Below are 21022 nucleotides of genomic sequence, written 5' to 3' on the forward strand. Positions count from 1 at the left end.
TGTTTGGAGAGCTGAGCACACAAGCTGGCCGGATGACAAATAGCCTTTAACTCTGCAGCCTCCCTGACATGTGGCACCTTCCTAGCCGTGCTCAGTGAGGTTTTACGAACCCACTAAATCAGAAATCCATGTTCTCACAGGGCTAGCAGTCCGCTACATTCTAACAGCAGCTGCAGTGTGCGTTTGAGGGTGGAAAGAACCAAGATTCATTTCAGTACATGGGCAGAGCGGGCAGGGATGGGCCATAGGCCGAGCGTGCAATACCCTAGAATGAACCCTGTTACCATCTGATAAGCATCTGGGCTCTTGCCCTGCAGCCAGACACTCCCCCAAGAGGTGGCACGTGAGGTTACTGGAGATGGGCTGGCATGCCATGTGGTGTACTCTGCACAAGGTCCTGCAAACGCTGCAGCCAGCCCCGAGAACAGCTTGGAGGCACCCAAAATGTCACTTCAGCTACCCCTGAGACTCACATGAGGGTAGGAAAGATGGCCTAGTGGATGGGGTGCTAGATTGGGACTCACAAGATCTGGATTCGGTTTCCAGCTCAGCCATAGGCTTCCCATGTGAGCTGGGGCGAAATCACTTATTACCCTCTGCCCCATTTATAAAATGGGGATGATGCTTCTCTATTGCACAGGGGTGTTGTGAGACTAAAATCCATTAGTGATTGTGAGGGGCTTGGATACGCAGTGACAGGGGTTAGATAAGGACATAGCTAGAGAGAGCCCTTTGAAATGTTGCAAGTGATTTACTCTCTCCATTCCCAAGGGTGGTAATTCAGATGAAGGGGGAGAAACTGGACCCAATATTGACCTTTAAGAAAGAATCCTCTTTAAAGGTTTCAGAGTAACAGCCGTGTTAGTCTGTATTCGCAAAAAGAAAAGGAATACTTGTGGCACCTTAGAGACTAACCAGTTTATTTGAGCATGAGCTTTCGTGAGCTACAGCTCACTTCATCGGATGCATACTGTGGAACTGCAGAAGACATTATATACACAGAGACCATGAAACAATACCTCCTCCCACCCCACTCTCCTGCTGGTAATAGCTTGTCTAAAGTGATCATCAAGTTGGGCCATTTCCAGCACAAATCCAGGTTTTCTCACCCTCCGCCTCCCCGCCCCCACACACACACACTCTTTAAAAGCATCTTGGAGGGCTGTCAGTGGAAGAAGAGAGCCCTACCCTCACATGCCAGTAGGTGTCACCAGAGTCGAGGAATTTCCTTGTGATTTCCAGCCCACTCTTAGGGAAACCCCAGATGTTATGTGTGGCTGGACGCTCCCCCCCCCCCCCCCCGACGCAATGGAGCTTGAAAATCCAGCGTTTCTGTTGCTGACTGTAACCATTCAGTTTTATTGTGTGTGCTCACCCTATACCTGACGGCATTTTTCTTTGCCTTCATGTCTTGCTAGGTTTATGTGCACTTTCTATCAACCATTCCAACTCCTACTTGGCATACCCTGGCAGCTCGACTATTGGGGAGATTGTGCTTTATGACGGAAATAATTTGGTAGGTGTAAAGTGACTAGAGGGTTTCAGGGCATGGACAGAAAATAGTCTGTGTTGAGTAAACAAAGACAGCTACAGAAATGCCCAGCTGAGCTTTTTTAATAAGAGAGAGAGAGAAAAGGAAGTTCACATAACCATACTGCACAGAAATCAGCCACTAAGATTTGGGGTCTCCTCCGCTCCTGCTCATCCAGACATGGCACGTGGTTAAAACTAATTATCTGAGACATGCCCAGAGCAAAATTACTGAATTTAAGATCAGTGGTCTAGTTCCTTAGTAAGGAAAGCAACCTTCATGTCCTGCATCCTGAACGTAGCAACCTGGGAGAAATGCATGGTCATGAAAGGAGCTATAGGGCAGATAGAGAAGAGCCAGTGAGCAACTTAAGCTGCTCCAGTAAGTGGCATATAGTGAGAATTATTAGCAAGTCCCCAGTCCTCCCTTGCCTGGGTTTCCTTGGGGTAAAATCCCAGGAATCTATATTGTCTTGTAATATTAAATGCTCTGCAGAGAATGAACTGTCCCCAGAGTTCAGAGCTGCTTTTGCCCAGGTAGGTGCCAAGCGTCAAAGGAGAAGGGTAGGAGGGCAATCACTACATTGTGGCCTGATTTAGAGATGTGCTGAGCACCCATAACTGCCAGAGTAGTAGTAAGTTCTGGGCACTACTTGGAATCAAGCCCAAACTTGCCTTTGAAACATGGTGGCTCTGGTAGGAGGAGAACTGGGGGTGAGGTGGAAGGAAGCATGAGATACCTCCTGGATTTAGCACTAAGCTCAAAAGGAACTTAAGGGACATCCACGAATCAAATGTAATTGCTTAGGACCCAGTACACATTCTAAAGTACAGGGTGAACGGAGAACCCTCCATGGAAAGCAGGTTGGTTTGGGGCCCAAGGTATGGAATGTGCCCCCAGATAGCAGGCGGGGGCGTCGCACTTTGGTTTACACTCCTGTTACCTTTTTACCAACAGAGAACGGTCTGCACAATTCCTGCCCACGATGGGCCCCTTGCTGCAATAACCTTCAACTCCACAGGATCGAAGTTAGCAAGCGCTTCAGAAAAAGTGAGTGAAAAGCCCACTGTGAGCAGTCTCCTTAATACCTGTGGGTTTGCAGGTTTGCTGAAGATCCGCAGAGCAATCCAGTATTTGAAATAGATTATTTGTTCTATGGGAAGTGGATCTTTCTGTGTTTCATGTCAGTGACGCTCTAGTATTGATTGAGGGGAAGGAAGGGAGCTGGGGGGGGAACAAATGAAAGAAACGCAGTTGCGAGGAAGAGATTTGATTTTGCTTTGCACCGATCCTTGAGTGGGAAGGTGAAAATGGTGTATGCATATTCTGACCTCCCCAGAGAAAACATTGAGGAAGGGGCATGTTTCTGTTTGCCCTGCTTGCTGCATGACCTTTATCCTGCATTTTTACAGGGCACTGTCATTCGTGTATTTTCTGTACCTGATGGGCAAAAACTCTACGAATTCAGAAGAGGAATGAAGAGGTCGGTTCACTCCTTAAAATTGTTGACAAGCATGCAAAGGGATCAAGTAACAGCATGTTAAATACATTCTCACTGCAGACATTCTTGACCATGTAGGACCTTGGCTGCTTCGGCATATGTTACTGTCCTTCTGTAGGAACGTGATAGTGCTGTGTAGCTCCCCCATTTTGCCTCTGGCAAGCTGAGTGACCCAGTTCAGTCGCTTGCAGAACTGGGTGATTCTAGAGAATTGGAGGCAAATTGGACACATTGACTCTTTGTATAATCTCCACTTGAAAGGAAAGGTAATTGGACTTCCACTTTAAGTAATGAAGTTACAATAGTTATACCATTCTACAGAGATCTGATTCTCACTTTGCCTGGGCCAAGTGGGTGTTAAAAAGCTACCTGTTCTGATTTGGTTGGGTTTTATGCCCACATTGTCTAAAAGTAAACAACTGTGCCCTGGTCTGCGCTACAGGTAGGTCAAAGTAAGGCCGCTTACATCAACCTAACTCTGTAAGCGTCCACGCTAAAATGTAGCTCCCACTGATGTAACTCGCTCGCTACACTTAGGGCTTGTCTACATTACTGGGCAGCGATTGATCCAGCAGGGGTCGATTTACTGTGTCTAATCTAGACGGCTGAGCGCTCTCCTGTCAACTCCGATACTCCACCAGAGTGAGAGGCGCAGGCGGACTCGATAGGGGAGCATCAGCTGTTGACTCACCGCAGTGAGTAGATCTCAGTACGTCAACTTCAGCTACGTTATTCACGCAACTTAGATCGATTCTCACACCCCACAGCGTAGACCAGGCCTTACTTAACTCCATCTCCACGAGAGGCGTAGCGCTTAAGTCGATGTAGTTAGGTTGATGCAGTGTCAGTGCAGACACTGAGCTGCTTATATTGACTTTCAGAAGCTGTCCCACAATGCCTGACGCTCACAGTTAAATCGGTGCAAGCTTTCATGGTGAGGACATGCACTGCCGACACAAGGAGCAAAGCGATTTTAATTACTGCGGTGGCTGTACGTCGACGTAACTTGGGTCAGCTTAATTTTGTAGCGTAGACTTGCCCTGTAAGGCAACAGGAAACCAGCCCTATAGAGCTAGCAGAGGGGAGGAAGCTAACATGCATCTGAATGATCCAGTGCCTGGGTCAGAAAAAGTTTGAATCACGTCTTTGGGTTCTTCTCAATATTAAGGCCTTGCTGATGCTAGAAAGTTGTACTGCTTAACTATACCAGCTTAGATTATCCTTGTACGGGAAGGAGAATAAGGTCTATAGCTATAAGGCCTCTTTATCCTGGGATAACTGCATCCACATGAGGGATTGTACCAGTATAACTATATTTGTACCCTGACCCACATAGTTATGCTGGTACAAAATCTGCATAGACTAGGCCTCAGAAATCACTGTTGAAAGCAAGGGGCATCCCCTTTTCTCTGAGCAGTAAATAGAGGAGCTCTGAGCACTCTTTGCCTCCCCCGTGACAGCACCACCTCATGCCACAAAACTGTCCTGGCTCTTGCCTTCTGTTACCCAGTGTTGCATGGCTGGGAGATGACTGGCAGTTTCCAGAGAGGCTCCGTGCCACTCCTCCGTAACCCTAGTACCGGGGCTCCGGAATGGGGAAGGGCAGGTGGCCATGGCCTCATCACTTTTTACTGGCCGTAAGGGCAAGCAATGGGGGGGCAGGGGCTGGAGAGGAGTGAGTGGGGGGCAAAAGGGGTCTTGGGGAGAAGGAGCAATGTGGGAGGCAGGGCCTCAGGGAAAGGGGCGGTCCCAGGGGCGGGGCTGCGGTTCAGGCACCAGTGGCCCCCTCTCTTTTAGGGAGCTTCTGCTGCTCCTGTAATGGGGCCAAGGCCACATCCCCACTCTAGGGTTGTGTTTCGACTGACCAGCAAAAATCATGGTTCATGCTAAAACGATGCTAACAGGGCTTCCCTGGCAGCGTAGCCAGGGCTTAGTTGGGCAAAATGTTGCACCAGGTTGCCAGTCTCTGGGTCGTCTTCTGTCAGTGGAGAGGATTTACAGGTGGCTGGGTGTGGCTGCTGTGGTGTGTCCCTTTTGGTTGTGCACCATTCGGTGACGGGCCCTTTGTTTTCTCTGCCTTAGGTACGTGAACATCAGCTCTCTCGTGTTCAGTATGGACTCACAGTTCCTGTGTGCTTCAAGTAACACCGAGACCGTGCACATCTTTAAATTGGAACATACCACAGACAGGTGAGAGGCTCTGAGCTAAGCCACTTGCCCCAGAGGGTATGTTTCCCTGCATGGGAATGGCCATGGTTCTTGGAGTCTCACATTGCAGGCTCCATGGTGTTCTCTGACTGGCATCACTTACCAGCAGGAGGACCATCCTCAGAGACACATTCCCCATGCAGATCTGATGTGACCCATCGCAGTTTTAAATCAAGCTGTGGAGGGGCAGTGTGGCCTACTGGGTAGACCCCTGGTTTGGGACTCAGGCGACTTGGGGTTCTGTTCCTAGCACTGTCACTGGCCTGCAGGGTGACCTTGGGCAAGTCACATTGTCGCTCTGTGCCTTAGTTTCCCCCTCTCTATATAGGAGCTAATGAAACCTGTAAATGCTATATTGTCTGTAAAGCACTTCGAGATCTACGGGTGAAAATAGCTATATAAGAGAGAGGTAGCTTCCAAATCCAGTCTTATAGAACAGACCGTATTCAAGGCTAGTAATAAGCACTGGAATCCCACTGAAGTCAATAGGCGTTGCACCCCCTTACAACAGGCCAGAATTGAGCTAGCCAGGCTAACTGGCCCCTTTGCATGCCCCTAAAGCCTCACAGGCCCTTTGTTCTAAGTGCCTCCTGTTCAAGTTAACCTTGCAAAACTCTCTACTTACAGGGAAAGTAACAGGGGCAGCAGGTATCATAGGCTGGGGGAGGCTGTGCCCCTTCAAACAGCCTGGCATGACCCTGTCCACGCTACACTCCCAGAACCCCCTCCTGCAGTTCCTGGCGCTCGGCCCTGGCCCAGGCTGGCTGGGGTTGGGGCTGGCAAGCCTGCCTCCCGCAGGGACTGGGTGGCTGATGCTGGGGCACCGCTGCCTGCCCAGCACCAGGGCTGGGGACGCTGTGACCACGCCACCCAGTGCTGGGGCCGGGGACTGCGGTGGGGGTGCTCTAGGCTCCTGCGGGGGCAGAAGGGGAGAGGGAGGGACCAAGGGCTAGCCTCCCCCAGTGGCTGGGTCACCAGCTGCCCATGGAAAGTAACTTGTTTTGGCTTTTGGACAGGCGAGTAAAGTGGGTTTTTTTTTTTTTCCCATGATCCTCCCTGGGGCAAAGGTGGGGGAGTAGATTTTCTGTCTGGGCTGGTCCATTTGAATTCCACTTTAGCAAGCCTGCATTAAAGTAGGTTCCATTTTACTGGCCATATCTAATGCTCCAATCCTCTCTGGCGGGAGCGAGGGGTGGGAGGTTTGCAGAAGTTACCAGTAGGACATTTTTCTCTTGGTGCAAGCAAGTCATGGGTATTGGGGGTTATGCAAAGACTGTTCAGGGAACTCCTGTGATTCAGTTTGTACAAGCTGGCAAAGGGAAGATGTCTCTGCCAGTTTTAATTTGTATGTAAATTGTAACTAGCCCTGGTCTCTGTTGTTTGGTTGACGCTAGTTGCGGTAGCTACTGCACATAGCCTCAGTGACTGGTGTGTTGTTATCCCCAGCCGGCCAGAAGAGCCTCCCACCTGGAGTGGTTACATGGGAAAGATGTTTATGGCTGCTACCAACTACCTCCCTGCTCAAGTATCAGACATGATGAACCAGGACCGAGCCTTTGCCACCGTGCGCTTGAACTTCTCTGGACAAAGGAACATCTGCACGCTCTCCACGTACGTTGGAACATCTGCATTCTCCTCATCCCATCAGCTGGCAAAGGGTGCTGTAGACACAGAACACAACTGGATTGTTTCCTGATGTGGCACAGGCAGAGAAGGGTGGTGTGTTAGCTTGTTGAAGGTGCATTTACTGCATGTAGGTTACTTACACAGTCCTCCCAGGGGATGTAGCAGGCAGAGGTGGAGGTACAGGTTAGGTCCTCTGCACAGCCCTTCCTTAACTTTGGGTGATCACTTAGGTCTTGTGTCCACACCAATCTGCATTGGTTAGTTAAACCAGTGCACACCCCTGTGTGGACCCTTTAAGGCTATGTCTACACTACAGGTGACCCAGGTTGGATGGGGTCGGGCACGCCCCATGCCTGGCCTCCCTTGCAGCGCTTTAGCCCTTTGTCTCCCTGCTCCAGGGCTGTGTGCGCACTGCCCATCATGGGGCTATACAGGGCAGTGGGAGTGTGCGAGGTATGTATGTGAAGATGGCAGTCAGACCCTGGCCACGGCTGTAATTTCATGTGCTACCACGTGAAGGGCAGGCAGGCTCCCCGGTGGAGACGCCCAGCTCTGCATTCCTCCTACAGTGCCCTGCTAGCCCAGAGATCCATGACTTCGTTTCTTATTAGGATTCAGAAGCTACCACGACTGTTAGTTACAACATCAGACGGACACCTTTACATCTACAACCTAGACCCTCAAGATGGAGGAGAGTGCGTCTTAATTAAGAAACACAGGTAAGCGCATCTCGGGTGCTCTGAGCCACTGGGCCTGGCTGCTGATGCACCTACTGATCTTTAAAAAGGGAAACTCCATCCTAGAGGAAAATGAGACCGTAGGATTTAAAGTGACTAGTGATTTTGGGTGCTCAACCTGAGAATCTTTGAAGGAGTCTGATTTCCAGAGGGCAGATGCGAGGCACTTCCTGCCCCTTCAGGTGTTTCCAGCTGAGCACCCCGACACTGAGGCATCACAATCACTCGCTGCTTTGCGAAAATCTCAGCCCGGAGCCGCTCTGCTTTTGGATGGGGGGTCATTTGCAGCCCACCTCCTTGGAGAGGTTTGTTCATCTCTGAAATTCTGAGGCCCTGATCTACCGCCAAAGCACTTCCACTGCAGTCAGATCCTCTGGCTGGAGAACGTGGTCCGTGTACTGGAGAGGCAGAAGTACTGCCCCTCTGGTGCTCTAGAACTGATCGGAGAGGGGTGATAGTTCAAGGCAGTACAGGGAACTCCCATAAGCACAAATAGCCATCTGGCAGAGTGCAGTCTTCTCCTGTGCGATTGTTTTAATTTGTGTGTTCATTTTAAGTGAATAACCCAAGAGGGTTCCACGGCTATGGATAATATTAAGCCTTTGGGGTGAAGTGGAAGAGAATATGTGTCTGTCTACCTGCCTACGCACTGTCTGTTAAACCCACAAAAAGAACACATGTAAAAACCGACCGCTCAGCATGCTCTAGCATGCCCGGCTAATTCAGACATCAGTGACGATGGTCTTGCCATGTACCTCCTGCATCGCGCAGGCCCTAGATGGATTGATTCAGGTTCATGTTTGGTTTCCTTGTTTCTGTGGGCTCCTAATGTTTTTGTAGCAGGGTTGGCATCTCACAGAAACTCTGGATGAGTCTGTTGCTTAGAAGCTCTTTACCCATCACTGTGACTTGTACAGGGGCATTGTTAGAACTGCTACAGAGGAGGGGAATGGCCAGGATCAAAGCTAACTCTTATTTCTTCTCTTGCTTCCGAACAATTAGCCTGTTTGGCTTGGGAAAGACAGGTGAGAACAAAGAAAATGACCTCCGGCCTCCATTACCTCAGTCTTACGCAGCAACCGTAGCCCGACAAAGTACAATGCCTTCATCTTCATCCATGCCAGGTGAGCACATGCCAGGTGAGCTGGGCTTGCCATCTCTGAAAGGCTGATCAGGTGAAAGCTTATTGTAGCAAAGTCAGAATTTTTCACAGAAGAGCATCACTGTGCAGAGGCTTCCCTGGCACTGCACTTTCCACGTTGCAGCCCATTGAAATGAGTTGAGATGTTTTGTTCTGCTTCACCATCACCCTGTCCTGCTATCGGGTCCACCCAGGCTAATCCTTTCGCTCACACAGTGCCCCTTTGGGTCTCTCAGGGCTCTCCTGCACTGATCCAACTGCAGGAATTTCATTGCCATCGACAGGTTTCATCAAGTTCATTGTAAGTTCCATGGTGTTGTCCTTCCCCATAGCCCGTGTTTTATTATGATCACCAATTCTGAAATGCCAGTGCTCGTGTATGCATGAGGCAGAGGTTTGCTCTAGTGAGCTGAGCGCAGGAGACGGCATCGGGAACATCTACATTTGAATTTCCTCTCCAATAATGACTCCCTCCGTAGCCTTGAGCTAGTCGCTTAACCTTCTTGCATCAGATGACACTATCTGTAAAATAAATCTGGCCCAGGTGTGTTGTGAGGTTTAATAATGATAAATCTGTGGAGCTACACAGTGCATTTCAAAGAGCTCTGAATATTAAAAGCACTGTGTAAATATTCAGCATTATTACTCACCCTACTCATTTGTAGCATTGAGCCCTGTGGCAGCACCTAGGTCTGTAAATCGATGTGTCTTTCCCCACCCTTCTCTGGAATAACCACCACACCCTTTCAGAGCTTTGAACGCTTTCCAGACCTGATCTTGTGTTTCATCCTTGCTTGTAACCAGTTTCCAGTACCTTGGATCTGGGCTGCATGTTCAAGAACCCTAAACAGTGTAAATAAGTGACATGTTGAGAAAATCATTCTTGGCTCTAAAGAGTCTGGTCTTTGGATTTTCAGGAGCGAGACAAACTGGTAACAGTCAGTTTACAGAAAAAAAACCACGTTGTTTTCCTACTTCACCAGGGCGTCCTAATGATGAATTTGCTAATTCTTACTTAACTTTCGGTCATCAAAGCGATGCAACGCTTTGACAGTAGGGAGCACTAGCTAAGTGCTAAGCATGATTAATAATGATCATAATTATGCTGCAACTCCGCTGGGAACAGCAGTAACCATATCCTCACTTGCATTACGATTTGTTACCAATAACAGTTGTCAGATCGGTGTCCAACCATTGAAACGGTGGTGGTTCATAAAAAGCCAGATCTCCATGGTACTGCATCAGGATCGCTACAGAGTCTATTGAAACCACTTCGCCTCTTCGTACAGAAAGTAGCGCTAACATGGTGCAGGAGCCCAGGAGGTGACTGCCTTGTTAGACTCCCGAGTCGTCAAGATTTGCATACACACTAGCCGATAGAACAAGATTTTTATTACAGGGACCTGGGCTTGCTTTAATGGACTCAGTCACCTTTAACACATCTGCTCCCCAGTTTAAAATAAATGATTCCATTTAGCAGCCTTTCAGAACATTATATCTTAAAAAAAAAAGTACTTGTGGCACCTTAGAGACTAACGAATTTATTTGCGCATAAGCTTTCGGCTGCTACTCTGAAACCTGTCATTATATCTAAGGTGATCAGAAATAACCCTAATTAAAAACACACAGGAATATTTCAGGTTTCTAATTCTTGGGAGTAAAATCAGTAAGACCAAAGTCTCTGACAAGCTTTTACCAAAACATGGAGTGTGATTCCTCAGCAGTTTATTAGTATCAAGCAGTCTGCTTCCTTTCCTTATGCAGAATGCATGCCAGGGAGAGTGAGTTTGCAGGGGTGGGTGTGCATCTCTCCATGCACTTGGGCACAACTTCTGTTAATATTCACTGAGAACAGAAATACGTCCTCTACAAAGGTCGTTTTTACAGGATCGTCTCTTCTATTAAAGAAATTCTTGGCAGTGTCTCATTGCTGCAAGGTGCAAATGTAATTTAAGCTAGATCATTTGGTTGTCGTAATAATTGAAGAAACTAAAAGACAGTGAAACAGTATAAACCATTATTACAATTTCAACTCTTTCACCCTCTTTGGGTACACGAGCTGGTGTGATCATTTCCCTGAACATTAGTCTGTATAGCATGAGACCTATTTTACTATTGAACCTAATTTTCTTTGTTAAACCTCTTTCTTTCATGCATCCTGCAGAAACAAATGCCAGATCATTGAGTTCAAGTCTTCTGCATGAATGACTCTTATGCTACAGCTGCGTGGCTGTTAAAGTTACTGCGGCAAATTATCCAAGCCCCTCTTGGTTTGCCTGTGGTGGGAAGCAGAAAACTTATTTTGCAGAAGCTAATGCCTTAATCGTTTTCCCAGACTACTGCTGGCAAAGACAAAACCCCCCCGATCCTCCGGCTGCTTTGCGAAACTGCTGCAGAAACCAGCTCTGAGCTCAAATGCAGTGAGAAGACGGTGTCTCTACTTGCTCAGCTCTGGGCTTCTTGAATTCATTTGTCCTTAATCTTTTGCCTTTCTTTGTTTTTATAGGTTACTCGGAAGATGGGGGCGCCCTGCGAGGAGAGGTTATCCCAGAACATGAATTTGCAACTGGACCAGTGTGTCTTGATGACGAGAATGAATTCCCTCCTGTGAGCATTAGGAGTCCCTAAAACAGCAGTACAGCCCTCATGCTAAGAAGAAAGTATTAACTTCTTACAGAAAAGATGTTGTTCGTTTTTTCTCTAACGTGCCCGATCCATTATCAAGCCTATAACAACTGTGTTACAGGGACACCGCCAGGTAGTTTACGCCCACAGCTGTGACAGCTAGGGATGGGGATACAGCCTACAAAGCCTAACGTTAATTAGAGAGAGGGCCAAGCAAATTCCCAGGATTTAAGCACCTACAAATGTGGGTGAAGTTTGAATCTGGATCTGACCTTAAATCTTGGGCCCGTCTCTCATATTAATAGAAATAGCTTTAATTTTGATGACGGCAGCATTTTTAACAAAAAAAAAAAAATTATCCCTGGAAGTATTTTCAGTGCAAAATATCCATATCCCAGCTTTGGGCTGGTACAGCTGCAACTTGAAGTGACCAGAACGAACATAAAACTGAGCAATCTTTTAATTCCCAAGCTGAGTGAAATGCAAAAAAATCCCAGGGGCTGCAGAATCAGAGGGGCAAAGGGGGCTAGCGCCACCACAATGGAAATATTGAGGAGGGGCTGATCTGTGCTTCCACCCTGGCATGCCATTCCCCATAACATGGACACATGCATGAGGGGTAGTAGGGAGAGAGGCAGGCGAGAGCAGGACCCAGAGAGGTTGGAGCAGCCACTGCAGCACCCAGGATCCAGTTGGGGAGCAGGCAGGAACACACCACGCGCACACATCATTGAGTCTAAGTAGCCCCCCCCATGCAGAGCACCCATCGCACTCCACAGTCTATCCCTGACACCTCGACTTCCCCCTGCTCCCCATGTAAAGCACCTCTGATCCACTGCCCCACGACCCCAATTCACAGTGAGTTTCCACTGCCTCTGGAAAAAGCCCAAACCTCCATCACAAATGGTGACAAGCGTATTAGAATTTAAAATCCATTGCCAATATTTTAACAATCATCAGTATCAGTCACCAGAGGTAAGGACATTTTTGCTTTTTAAAACCGACTTTGAACCTGGCAGTGTCTCTCCAGCTATGTGATCTAGTATCCAAACACTTACCATGTTGTTTGCTTAACATTTTAGAGGGCAGATGTTGGTTACCTGCAATAATAATTTATAGTACTTAGCAGCCTCTCCATAATGGTAACACAGTAATATACCAGGACACTTTGACTTGACTAAATTGTTGCAGCAATTTACTGTGGATCGAATCCTGAGCCCTTCACTCAGTCCTCATCCATCTTCAGTGGAAGTTTTGTCTGAGTAAGGATCAAGTAAAAACTGTATTAGGGTCTCAGGATGCGACCCACAATTGGTGGCTGAGATTTTCAAAGTTGACTAGGGTTTAGTGATACTCTAAAGCACTTTGAGATCTACTGATGTAGAGTGCTATATAAGAGCAACCTAGCCAGTCGGAGAACTCTCATGAAACTCACTGCTTTCGTTCAGAACTGTGCATGACATGGCCATGGATTATACAGTTCCCTTCCATTGTCTGTAACGTAATTTATTTGAAACCTGGCATGACAGTTTTCTCTTACTTGTGTTTCTTTCCCACTTCCCCATTGGCTTCCTATTCAGGGTATTTAGTTTGAAGTGTTTACCCTTTAACCATTCCATATTGACCCCTGGGGTTCTGAAGCCAATGTTCTAGAAGGGGTGTAGCCCACCACAAATTCCTATGCTTGTTTCCAAGGAACCTGCACTTGAGTGTGTGTTCTAGGGACAAGCAAGTGCTAGCAAGCAGGAGTTGAGCTGAACTGATATGCTTAAGTGAGTTTGCATGCTGTGATTGGATTGTATGAAAGCAGCCCAAAACCCCTGCTGTCCACCAACAGTCCTTTATTAAATGGACTTTGATCTGTCAAAACCTTGTGCGTAATTAACTTGACAGAACAACTTACGTGTGTGACTTATTTCTCAAAACAGGCCTCTCTGCTGTGACCTAGCAGTAGGAACTTCCAGATGAAGCATTTGGACTTAGAACTTTGTTTTTCCTCCTTGTTGCTGAAGTTTCCAGTTGCTAGTGCAGCATTTGGTTACGCTGGGTTGCTTCTACGTAAGGCTGGTCGGAACACTTTGATGTGTGTAGATGTATTGATTTCTATGAAGTTTTCAACAGAAAGGTATCTGGGGTCCAGGGTGGACACTCTGGTCACTTTTGACTAGAGATCAGAATCAAAGCCTGACCTTGCCAATCCAAAAACAGACATTTCAACCCAATTCCGTTTCTTGAAAATGTTAGAAAGGTTTTGGAACAAAAACAAATTCTGAAACCTTGAGAATGGAAAATGGAATTGTCCTCCCCCAGCCAGCTCGACTTGTTAACGCTTTGTATTTGGACACAGTTTTGTGGAAGGAGCAGCATACAGTTTCCTGTAGCTCCTCGGGTTTTTAAATACTCTTCCTTCTACTGACTTACTTCAGTCACTGCTTAATGTGACTACATCATTAGTATTAAAGGTGCCATAGCTTGGGCCCAATCCAGAGCCTGTTGCTGGCAATACAAAGGTGCCACTTAGTTTAACAAGGGAAGGGCCAGGCCAGATCTCAGTGAGAGGAGGAGATAAAAAGCCCGAGGACCTATGTGAATTTAAAATCTGACTAGAAGTTGTTTGGATGATACCCATGTTGTTAGGTGCTATTGAAACTGGTAGTGACTTGGAGAATGAGGTTAATCGCCTATTTCACTTTCAGTGATAGGAGTGGACTTGATTCTGTGAAGTCCACTTAAGGACTTTGCCATTGATTTTATGAGGAAAGTGCTCAGATGCGACAGTAACGGCTGGCAGCATACTACCCTAAGATTGATGTCTCGAGAGGAAAGCACTGAAGTCAATACTTGATCCCTGCAGAATGCTGACTTGCTGAGAGGACCAGAAATCCTTGTGGGAAGGGAGGAATAAACCCGCATTATTTATTCGATGTACAGGTCCAGTTTTAAATGTTCATGTGGTTCTGGCCACGCAGAGCTGGAACTTGACTTCTGCTTACCTATGCTAGGGATCTGACCTATGGCAGTCAGTCTTCCAAAAGAGCTTGCCAGGAGCCGAAGTAATTGTTGATGTATGCACTTTACGCCCGAGTTTAATGCTGATGTGATTTTGGCCACATAGCCAAAGTAGCCTTTCAGAATTCACTGCAGCTTCTTCAGGACACCATGATCACAAGGTGTTTTTCTGAGAGCTCTAAAGAGGTAGCGTGGTCATGAGGTTTTATGGAAGAGTCCTATAGGATTGAGCAAGCATTTATGAGCAAGAAGGATGAAACCAACAGAGCAGCTTCAATAGAAATGAAATATACATGCTGTACAAATCTCTGCAAAGACCCGTAGAATGTAATAGGAAAGAGGATCTGTGCAGAATGTAAAGCTCGCCTATAGCGCTCTAATGCAGGGGTATAATGCACGGTTACATTTCTGTTGGATTCTTCTGTATGTGCTGAGAACCAAAGAATCTCGTATCAGGAATGTTGAGATGGAGCCTGATAGCAAGAGGGAATTTCATTAGAGGCGTTTTCTGAACTTCAGCTAGAGATTGCAGAGCGATCCATTATTTGATAGAACCAAGGGCTTGGGACCGAAATGCAAAAGGAGCCTTTAAAATGGCTTCCATGCTCAGGACCTCTTGTTCTGTCACCTCCAGATTTAATGGCACTTGAGTGGCCAGTACAAAAGGGCGAGCAGCTGAAGGACACTGCTGCCACTGTGAGCATATAGCTCCTGTGTGCATGCTCAGCGACTAGCATTGTCAATAGCAATGAGAAAACAGATCCCTGCAATGGGCCATATCCATCTACCACTTGTTTGCTGCAATTTGGATTACTGATGAATGTTTGCCCATTGCAATACACACCCCAGTATTCCTGCGTAACCCACCCCCCCCACCAGGCCTCACTCTGCTACGTAGCCATTTGGCACTACTATGAACTTTTGGCTACATTTCTTTATAGTTGCCACCTACGGTAACAAAGAGCAAAAGTGCCTCTGTGGAACTGTCTGTTAATAACGCTCCTTCTTGGTGCGAAGCTTCTGTGGAAGTATGGCTAGCCTTTTGCTCCTTCTAGCAACTTCGGACTCACTGACTTCAAAAGGAGTTTTTGCCTGAGTAAGACCTGCAGGAATAGGCCCAGACACAGCTACGTTAGCTTGATCCTCTTTGTGATGTAGAATCCAGCTCTGTCTCTCTCAGCTTCAGCATCATTAGACACAAAACTAGGACATTTGTGTGGCCGAAGGACCATAAAGCACAGCCAGTGATTCCTTGCAAGCTCATCAAGAGTAAAATCCTTTATTTTTTCCCCATTGGACCAGGCTTGAAAGAGTGTTCAGTGTCTCTGCAACTGAGCCCAAGCTGGAGGTCATTTCAGTAGGAGCTGTGGGATGATCTACCCCAGCAGGCATCTGTGCGCTGACACCAAGAACACATTAGTTGCTGTGTGGAGTCTCCGTAAAGCAGAGGAACCCTTCTGGGGGTAGAGGGTGGGTGAGCACAGCCCTGCCCCAGGCTTTTCCATAAGAAGGTGCAGTTCTTGCCCAGAGATCTTTAGTACCTTCTTGGGGCTTGTGTACAGTGCTGGTATGAAGTAGCTATTAAAAAGTCCTTGCCATTGTATATTTCCTGCCTGTGTCCTGAGGAGGCTGCTGGATTTTGTTACCGGAGTTAATAGCTGACACATAGTGATTCAGTATGTCTGCATGCTTTGTCTGTTTTTAATCTGTGTTCTGGATGCAAAGGCAGATGGATAAGGGACACATTATCACCAACCTATACATGTAGGGCAAAAACTAACTGACCCACACAACACCCATTGACCAGAAAGTAAAACACTGCATGGTGTCTTCTCCCCTGCACGTGTGCAAAGCCTTCTGCAAGGCACCCTGCTTAACGACCGCTCACTGGGAAAAGTAAGGCAGTTCTGTTTTGATTTTGGTAGATAATCTTGTGCCGTGGAGGTCACCCGGGCAAAGTGAAGAGGTCATGATGAGAAGCCAACCTCCGGATTCGGGACAGGCGCTGGGAGGTGGTTTGGAAAAACCCAGCAGTGTGGAAGAACAGATTTGTGGGTGCCTACAACAGGGCGAATAACCAGAGGTGCTGCATTGCTTTACGACAGTATGTCCAAGTGGTTACCTCACCCCTCTGGCCCTGTGTTTGACGTATATGGGTGTGGTATAAACGTACTGCATGCACAGTGCTATATTTAACAAAGGAGACATTAAAACCCCATTGTAAATGCTAACCAGACCAGATTTGTATGTAACCTGAATTTTATATACATGGTTTTCCCTTTTCTAATTTATGCGGTTTTCTGTGTATAAAGTCTATTAAACGATGTCTTTGTACAGTATATACATAATATTTTATCCATGCAGAGTATTTTTGCAGTGATATTAGGGGGAAATCCCCCAATTTATTATGTTTGAGCTCTACCAGAAGACTAGTAATAAAGTCATCATACGTCAGTGGCTGCTCAGTGTGGGAGTTCTTGCTGGTCTCTGGGGGGCCCTATGGATGTCGGTCTTGATTCAGGTTTATTAGTGGAACTGCGCCTAGTTTTGGTTTTGACTGTTCATGAATCACAACCCATTGCCTTCAGCTGCATGCTGACTGGTTGTTTCAAACAATACTATTTTTGGAGTGAAGGGCATCATTGTCAGAGACAGGAATTGAGGCTCAAGACAGCTGCTGCTGCTGAACCTGGACTAACTTACCCTGCCCAACCCCTTCTGGCTTCAGGAGCATTGTCCAGGATGTGGGACCTGTGGTCCCTGTTTGCTGCTGTGACACTGACCTGCTGCAGCCTTGGGGGATTCACTTAACTTTTGCCTGGGATTCCCCATTTGTAACATGGAGATAATGGCCCAGATTCCCAGATGTGCCAGAGCAGTCTGGGAAAGGAGGGGGCATTTGGGCTTCCGATCACCATTCAGGGAACTGCCAGGCACCAGGTTGGTCTCTGGGCTGGGCTGCCTTGTGCCAATGGTTAACAGCTCCCAAGAAGCTCCTTTAATGGTCAAAATTGCAGGAGGGCTCTGCTCCGCCCCTTTCACACCTCCTCTCTAGGCCATCCCCAAAAGCCCTTATAGCAGGGCAGGGACAGCAGGCTGAGCTAACACTTGCCCATCTTGGCAAAGTGCTGTGAGATCCTCAGAGGTGCAAGTTGCCCTGGAAGTACAGGACATTATTCTAAGCAGGAGCTTTTTGTAAATATGGATAAGAAATCTTGGGGGGGAGAGGGTGGAGGTTGGCCTTACTACTTGTCAGCTAAGTCTCAAGGAGGAGGTCAGTTATCCGTGCAATTCCCCTGTCCATAGGGTACAGAGCTGGGCCACTGTCTTCATCTCAGCTTCATGTAAATCCCATACTGGTTTAACCCTAGAGGAAAAAACCCGACTGGAGTGACCATCTTGTGCTGCCAGAGGGGGTAAAGATGAGCCCTCGCCTCCCCAAGAATAGCCGGGGGTGTCTGGCCCTCTGAGCCAACAGATCTCAGGGCCTCTAGATAGGCCATGGCCATATGTACAAAGGTTTAATCCACTGCCTCCTGGGCCCCATCCCTCCTGATCTGTGCTCATCCTCTCTTGTCACGTGCCCCCAAGTCCCCTTCAAGGCCAGTTTCAGATCACAAAAGGGCAAGTGACATGCAGGTTCATCTTTTGCGGCAATTCTCCTCCAAGGTACAGGCAGGGGCTAATGCAATAGACAAGGGCTTTGACCCAAGAACTGCCTCTGTCACCAAGTGAGCCCACGAAGCACATGCCCCTTCTTCCTCCCCAACCACAATCTAGAGCAGGGGTTCTCAACCTGTGGGCCGGCTGATGTGACATCCATGCAGGCAGTGTTGGACGTGGCCCACAATGGTAAATAGGTTGAGAACCACTGACCTAGATCTACCCCCCTTTGTCCCCTCTTCATGCAGGAGCAGAGAAGGTGAGCTTTCCAGAACACTCCACCCACAGTGTCTCAAAGGGATTGCAACGTGGCCACGCTATTCTAAACACTGTGCAAAGAGAACCATGCCAGCTGCAGCTACGCCCTGATACGCTAGCTCTTCGAGCTGGTTTAGACAGCATCAGATTTATTTGCATACAGCACAGTTAGAACGGCACAGACTGACCTGACAGCCAAGTCAGTGTGAAACTGTTGATTACGGCTCCCTGTTACTGTCTACCATGGCAGGGCTAGAGCAGCAAGCCTGACATCGGCAAACTATGTGCTGTGGATTGCAGCAGGGCATCACTGCTGGATCATGGGCGTAATCAGCTGTTGAGATGTTGTCTGATGCAATATCCTGAAGAAAGTCTGTCAAAGCCCTGGTTATCGCAGGTAGCACAGCCTGATACTCGCCAGCCTTCATGTCCAGAGGCACCTGCTCCTGAATGTCGTGATCCAGATTAAAAATGAGTGGTAGTTGGTGATGCTCTTCCAGCCCAATGCTTCCGTCACAGGCTTTCGCCCCGCCTGGAATGGAAACCCGGAGAAAAACTCTGAAGTCCCCTGGCAGCCATCCCTGCTGCAGTGTCATTAGTTTCCAGCAGACAAAACAGCCTGAACACATGCAGCAGGTACTTCTGTTACCAAGGGGTGCCAGGGTCCCAGGTTAGCAGATATAACTATGGCAAATGAGTTACTCAAAAGCAAAGGAGATCAGTGAGTTTCTAGTGTAGGTCTAAGCTCTTATACCTACAGTCGCTACCACATTGCTGGACATGGCTTAACAACGTAGCAGCAGACTGAATAGCTTTGAGTTCTACATGGATTATTCCAGTGATAGGCTAGGGAAAGTCCTGCACAGCAACATCTACTGTGCAGTGGTGCTGTATTGGAAACATTTGTAAAAGTCACTGCCTGCTCTTTAGGAATTGTACCAGAGACAGGCTAGGGAGCTAAATTATATGAAGTGACAGTCCTAGGGCTTCCTGTGATCTCTGGCAAACGGTACTAGCATGACAGCCTTCAGTAATTATAGCTCAGAAATCATGTACTGCAAGGGAGATTGCAGCTGTGGTTGAAACCCTCCAGCAAGGTTGTGCATTGGTTTGCATGGGCTGACCCAAGTTTGACCCAGTTATGAAATTACAGCTTTTGCAAGCTCTACAGGCAAGGGAAGGATAGCAAGGCGTTTTGTGGGCTGCTCTAAAAGGGAATCGAGAGGCAAAGGACAACACAGGGACACAAGAATAGCCACAAGAAGGCTAAATGAACTGAAGGTTAAAAATAAAGGAAATGAGATGAAGCATGAGCAGGTCCAATGCTGCTGGTAAGCAGAGACCCTGGCAGGGAAGGCACCTGCTCTGTAGGGGCTACATACTGCATTGGAGATGCCTTAGAACAAGCCAAATGCTATGAACAGAAGCAGTGGAATTGTGTGTGAGGGAACCATTTTAATCATCCCTAATCATAGGGTTAATGGACCCTAAGCATTTCCAGAGGGCTGCAGAGGAGCATGTCATTCCTCTTGCTGTCCTCTCACATCAGGATCCTTCCTCTGTAACTTCTGTTGACGTGCTCTGGGTGTCTGCTTCCCCGGCTTTGTTTCCAGAGGTCACCACTAGTAGTCGTGGTGACCATCAGAGGTGCTGTAGCTAAAGCCCTCGTTCCAGGTCATGACTCAAAAAAGCACTGCAGCACATGCTACCTTTAAGCACCTGGCTTGCCCCGCTGAAGCCACGGGCCTAGGTGCCTTGCTGAATCTGGGGCTGAGAGAGGAAGCTGCTGTCAGCACGTTCTCTGGGAGGCATCCTCAGCTTTGGAATTCACACTCCCCTTGGTCTGAAGCTGCCCTGATGGTCACCAACTCTGGGCCGCGAAGCCTGCAGGGGAGGTATCCGTGGCTGGGGCAAGGATTTGATTCATTTTCTGGTTTGCAGGAGGCTCCTGGATTTGTGCTTGTTTGTACCAATCTGCCTGGATTTTTAAATCTCTCCCCAAGGGCACGTAGGCCTTTGGAGGAGGGGCTTTTCCTAAATTCAAACAGACTATACCTGTAGTGTAAAATGCCTTGTATTGAGCCAGCCGTAGCGCTTTTATCTCTCCGTCCTTTCCAGCTGCTCCACTGTTGGGGTGAAACAACGTCTACAGGAAGAAAAGAAGGCAACACGTTAGCCTTGCTTAGGGGGATACCGGGTAAGATTTCATCTGTTCCTGCCCTGAGCTCTGACACAGCCCCAGAGGAGACCAGGCTGTGCTTGCAGAGGCAGTCATTCTGCTTTCCCACCAAATTACAAGTCTTGAGGATCAAGCATGCTTTGGAAGCAAAATGGAAGAGTAAGAGCCATTGTTGTTTCTTTGCTTCAATCCCCTGGTGACAGAGTATGGCTTGCATATGTCATGCTGTGAGAGTTCTGCTTGCCAAGGTAAGACACTGGGTCTGGTTCCTTAGATGTTTTTTATTCGTCCTTTCTCACCTTTTCTCTTATATCCTGTTCCCTGAGGCAGGGCCCTTGGAGTCCATTTCCTTCCCTGATGAACAGCTGACGGGCGCTAATTGTGCACTAGAGATCTGATCAACCATTTTGCCTGTTTATAACAATCACTCTTGTTTTCACATCTCATCCTTAACAGGGTGTCAATGCAAGAACGAATATGACTAGCCAGAATGTAGCAGTTCCTTGGAAGGGTTGCTGACACCCTTCTGTTTCTTTAGGAGATG

The 21022-nt window shown here is 47.7% G+C and overlaps 2 protein-coding genes across 13 annotated transcripts in view; one reads left to right on the forward strand and one right to left on the reverse strand.

Annotated features, from left to right (window-relative positions):
* WIPI1 (WD repeat domain, phosphoinositide interacting 1) overlaps positions 1–16832 on the forward strand; it is a 33226-nt gene extending 16394 nt beyond the window's left edge. Inside the window, exons 5-13 of one of the 2 annotated variants that reach the window (XM_037914618.2) lie at positions 1419–1516; positions 2489–2581; positions 2944–3014; positions 5115–5222; positions 6687–6851; positions 7478–7585; positions 8606–8727; positions 11251–11400; positions 16304–16832. In XM_037914618.2, coding sequence (XP_037770546.1) covers positions 1419–1516; positions 2489–2581; positions 2944–3014; positions 5115–5222; positions 6687–6851; positions 7478–7585; positions 8606–8727; positions 11251–11372 — 887 coding nt within the window. In that variant the 3' untranslated portion in view covers positions 11373–11400; positions 16304–16832. The remainder of the gene's footprint in view (positions 1–1418; positions 1517–2488; positions 2582–2943; positions 3015–5114; positions 5223–6686; positions 6852–7477; positions 7586–8605; positions 8728–11250; positions 11401–16303) is intronic. The other variant, XM_037914617.2, reaches the window with a different exon arrangement.
* Positions 16833–18428: 1596 nt separating this feature from the next.
* ARSG (arylsulfatase G) overlaps positions 18429–21022 on the reverse strand; it is an 82054-nt gene continuing 79460 nt past the window's right edge. For all 11 annotated transcript variants that reach the window (XM_043527683.1, XM_043527682.1, XM_037914607.2 and 8 more), the window contains 2 exons: positions 20355–20445; positions 18429–18831 (listed from right to left, as the gene is read on the reverse strand). In XM_043527683.1, coding sequence (XP_043383618.1) covers positions 18518–18831; positions 20355–20445 — 405 coding nt within the window. In that variant the 3' untranslated portion in view covers positions 18429–18517. The remainder of the gene's footprint in view (positions 18832–20354; positions 20446–21022) is intronic.

This window comes from Chelonia mydas, chromosome 14 (assembly GCF_015237465.2).
Source record: "Chelonia mydas isolate rCheMyd1 chromosome 14, rCheMyd1.pri.v2, whole genome shotgun sequence".
NCBI lineage: Eukaryota > Metazoa > Chordata > Testudines > Cheloniidae > Chelonia > Chelonia mydas.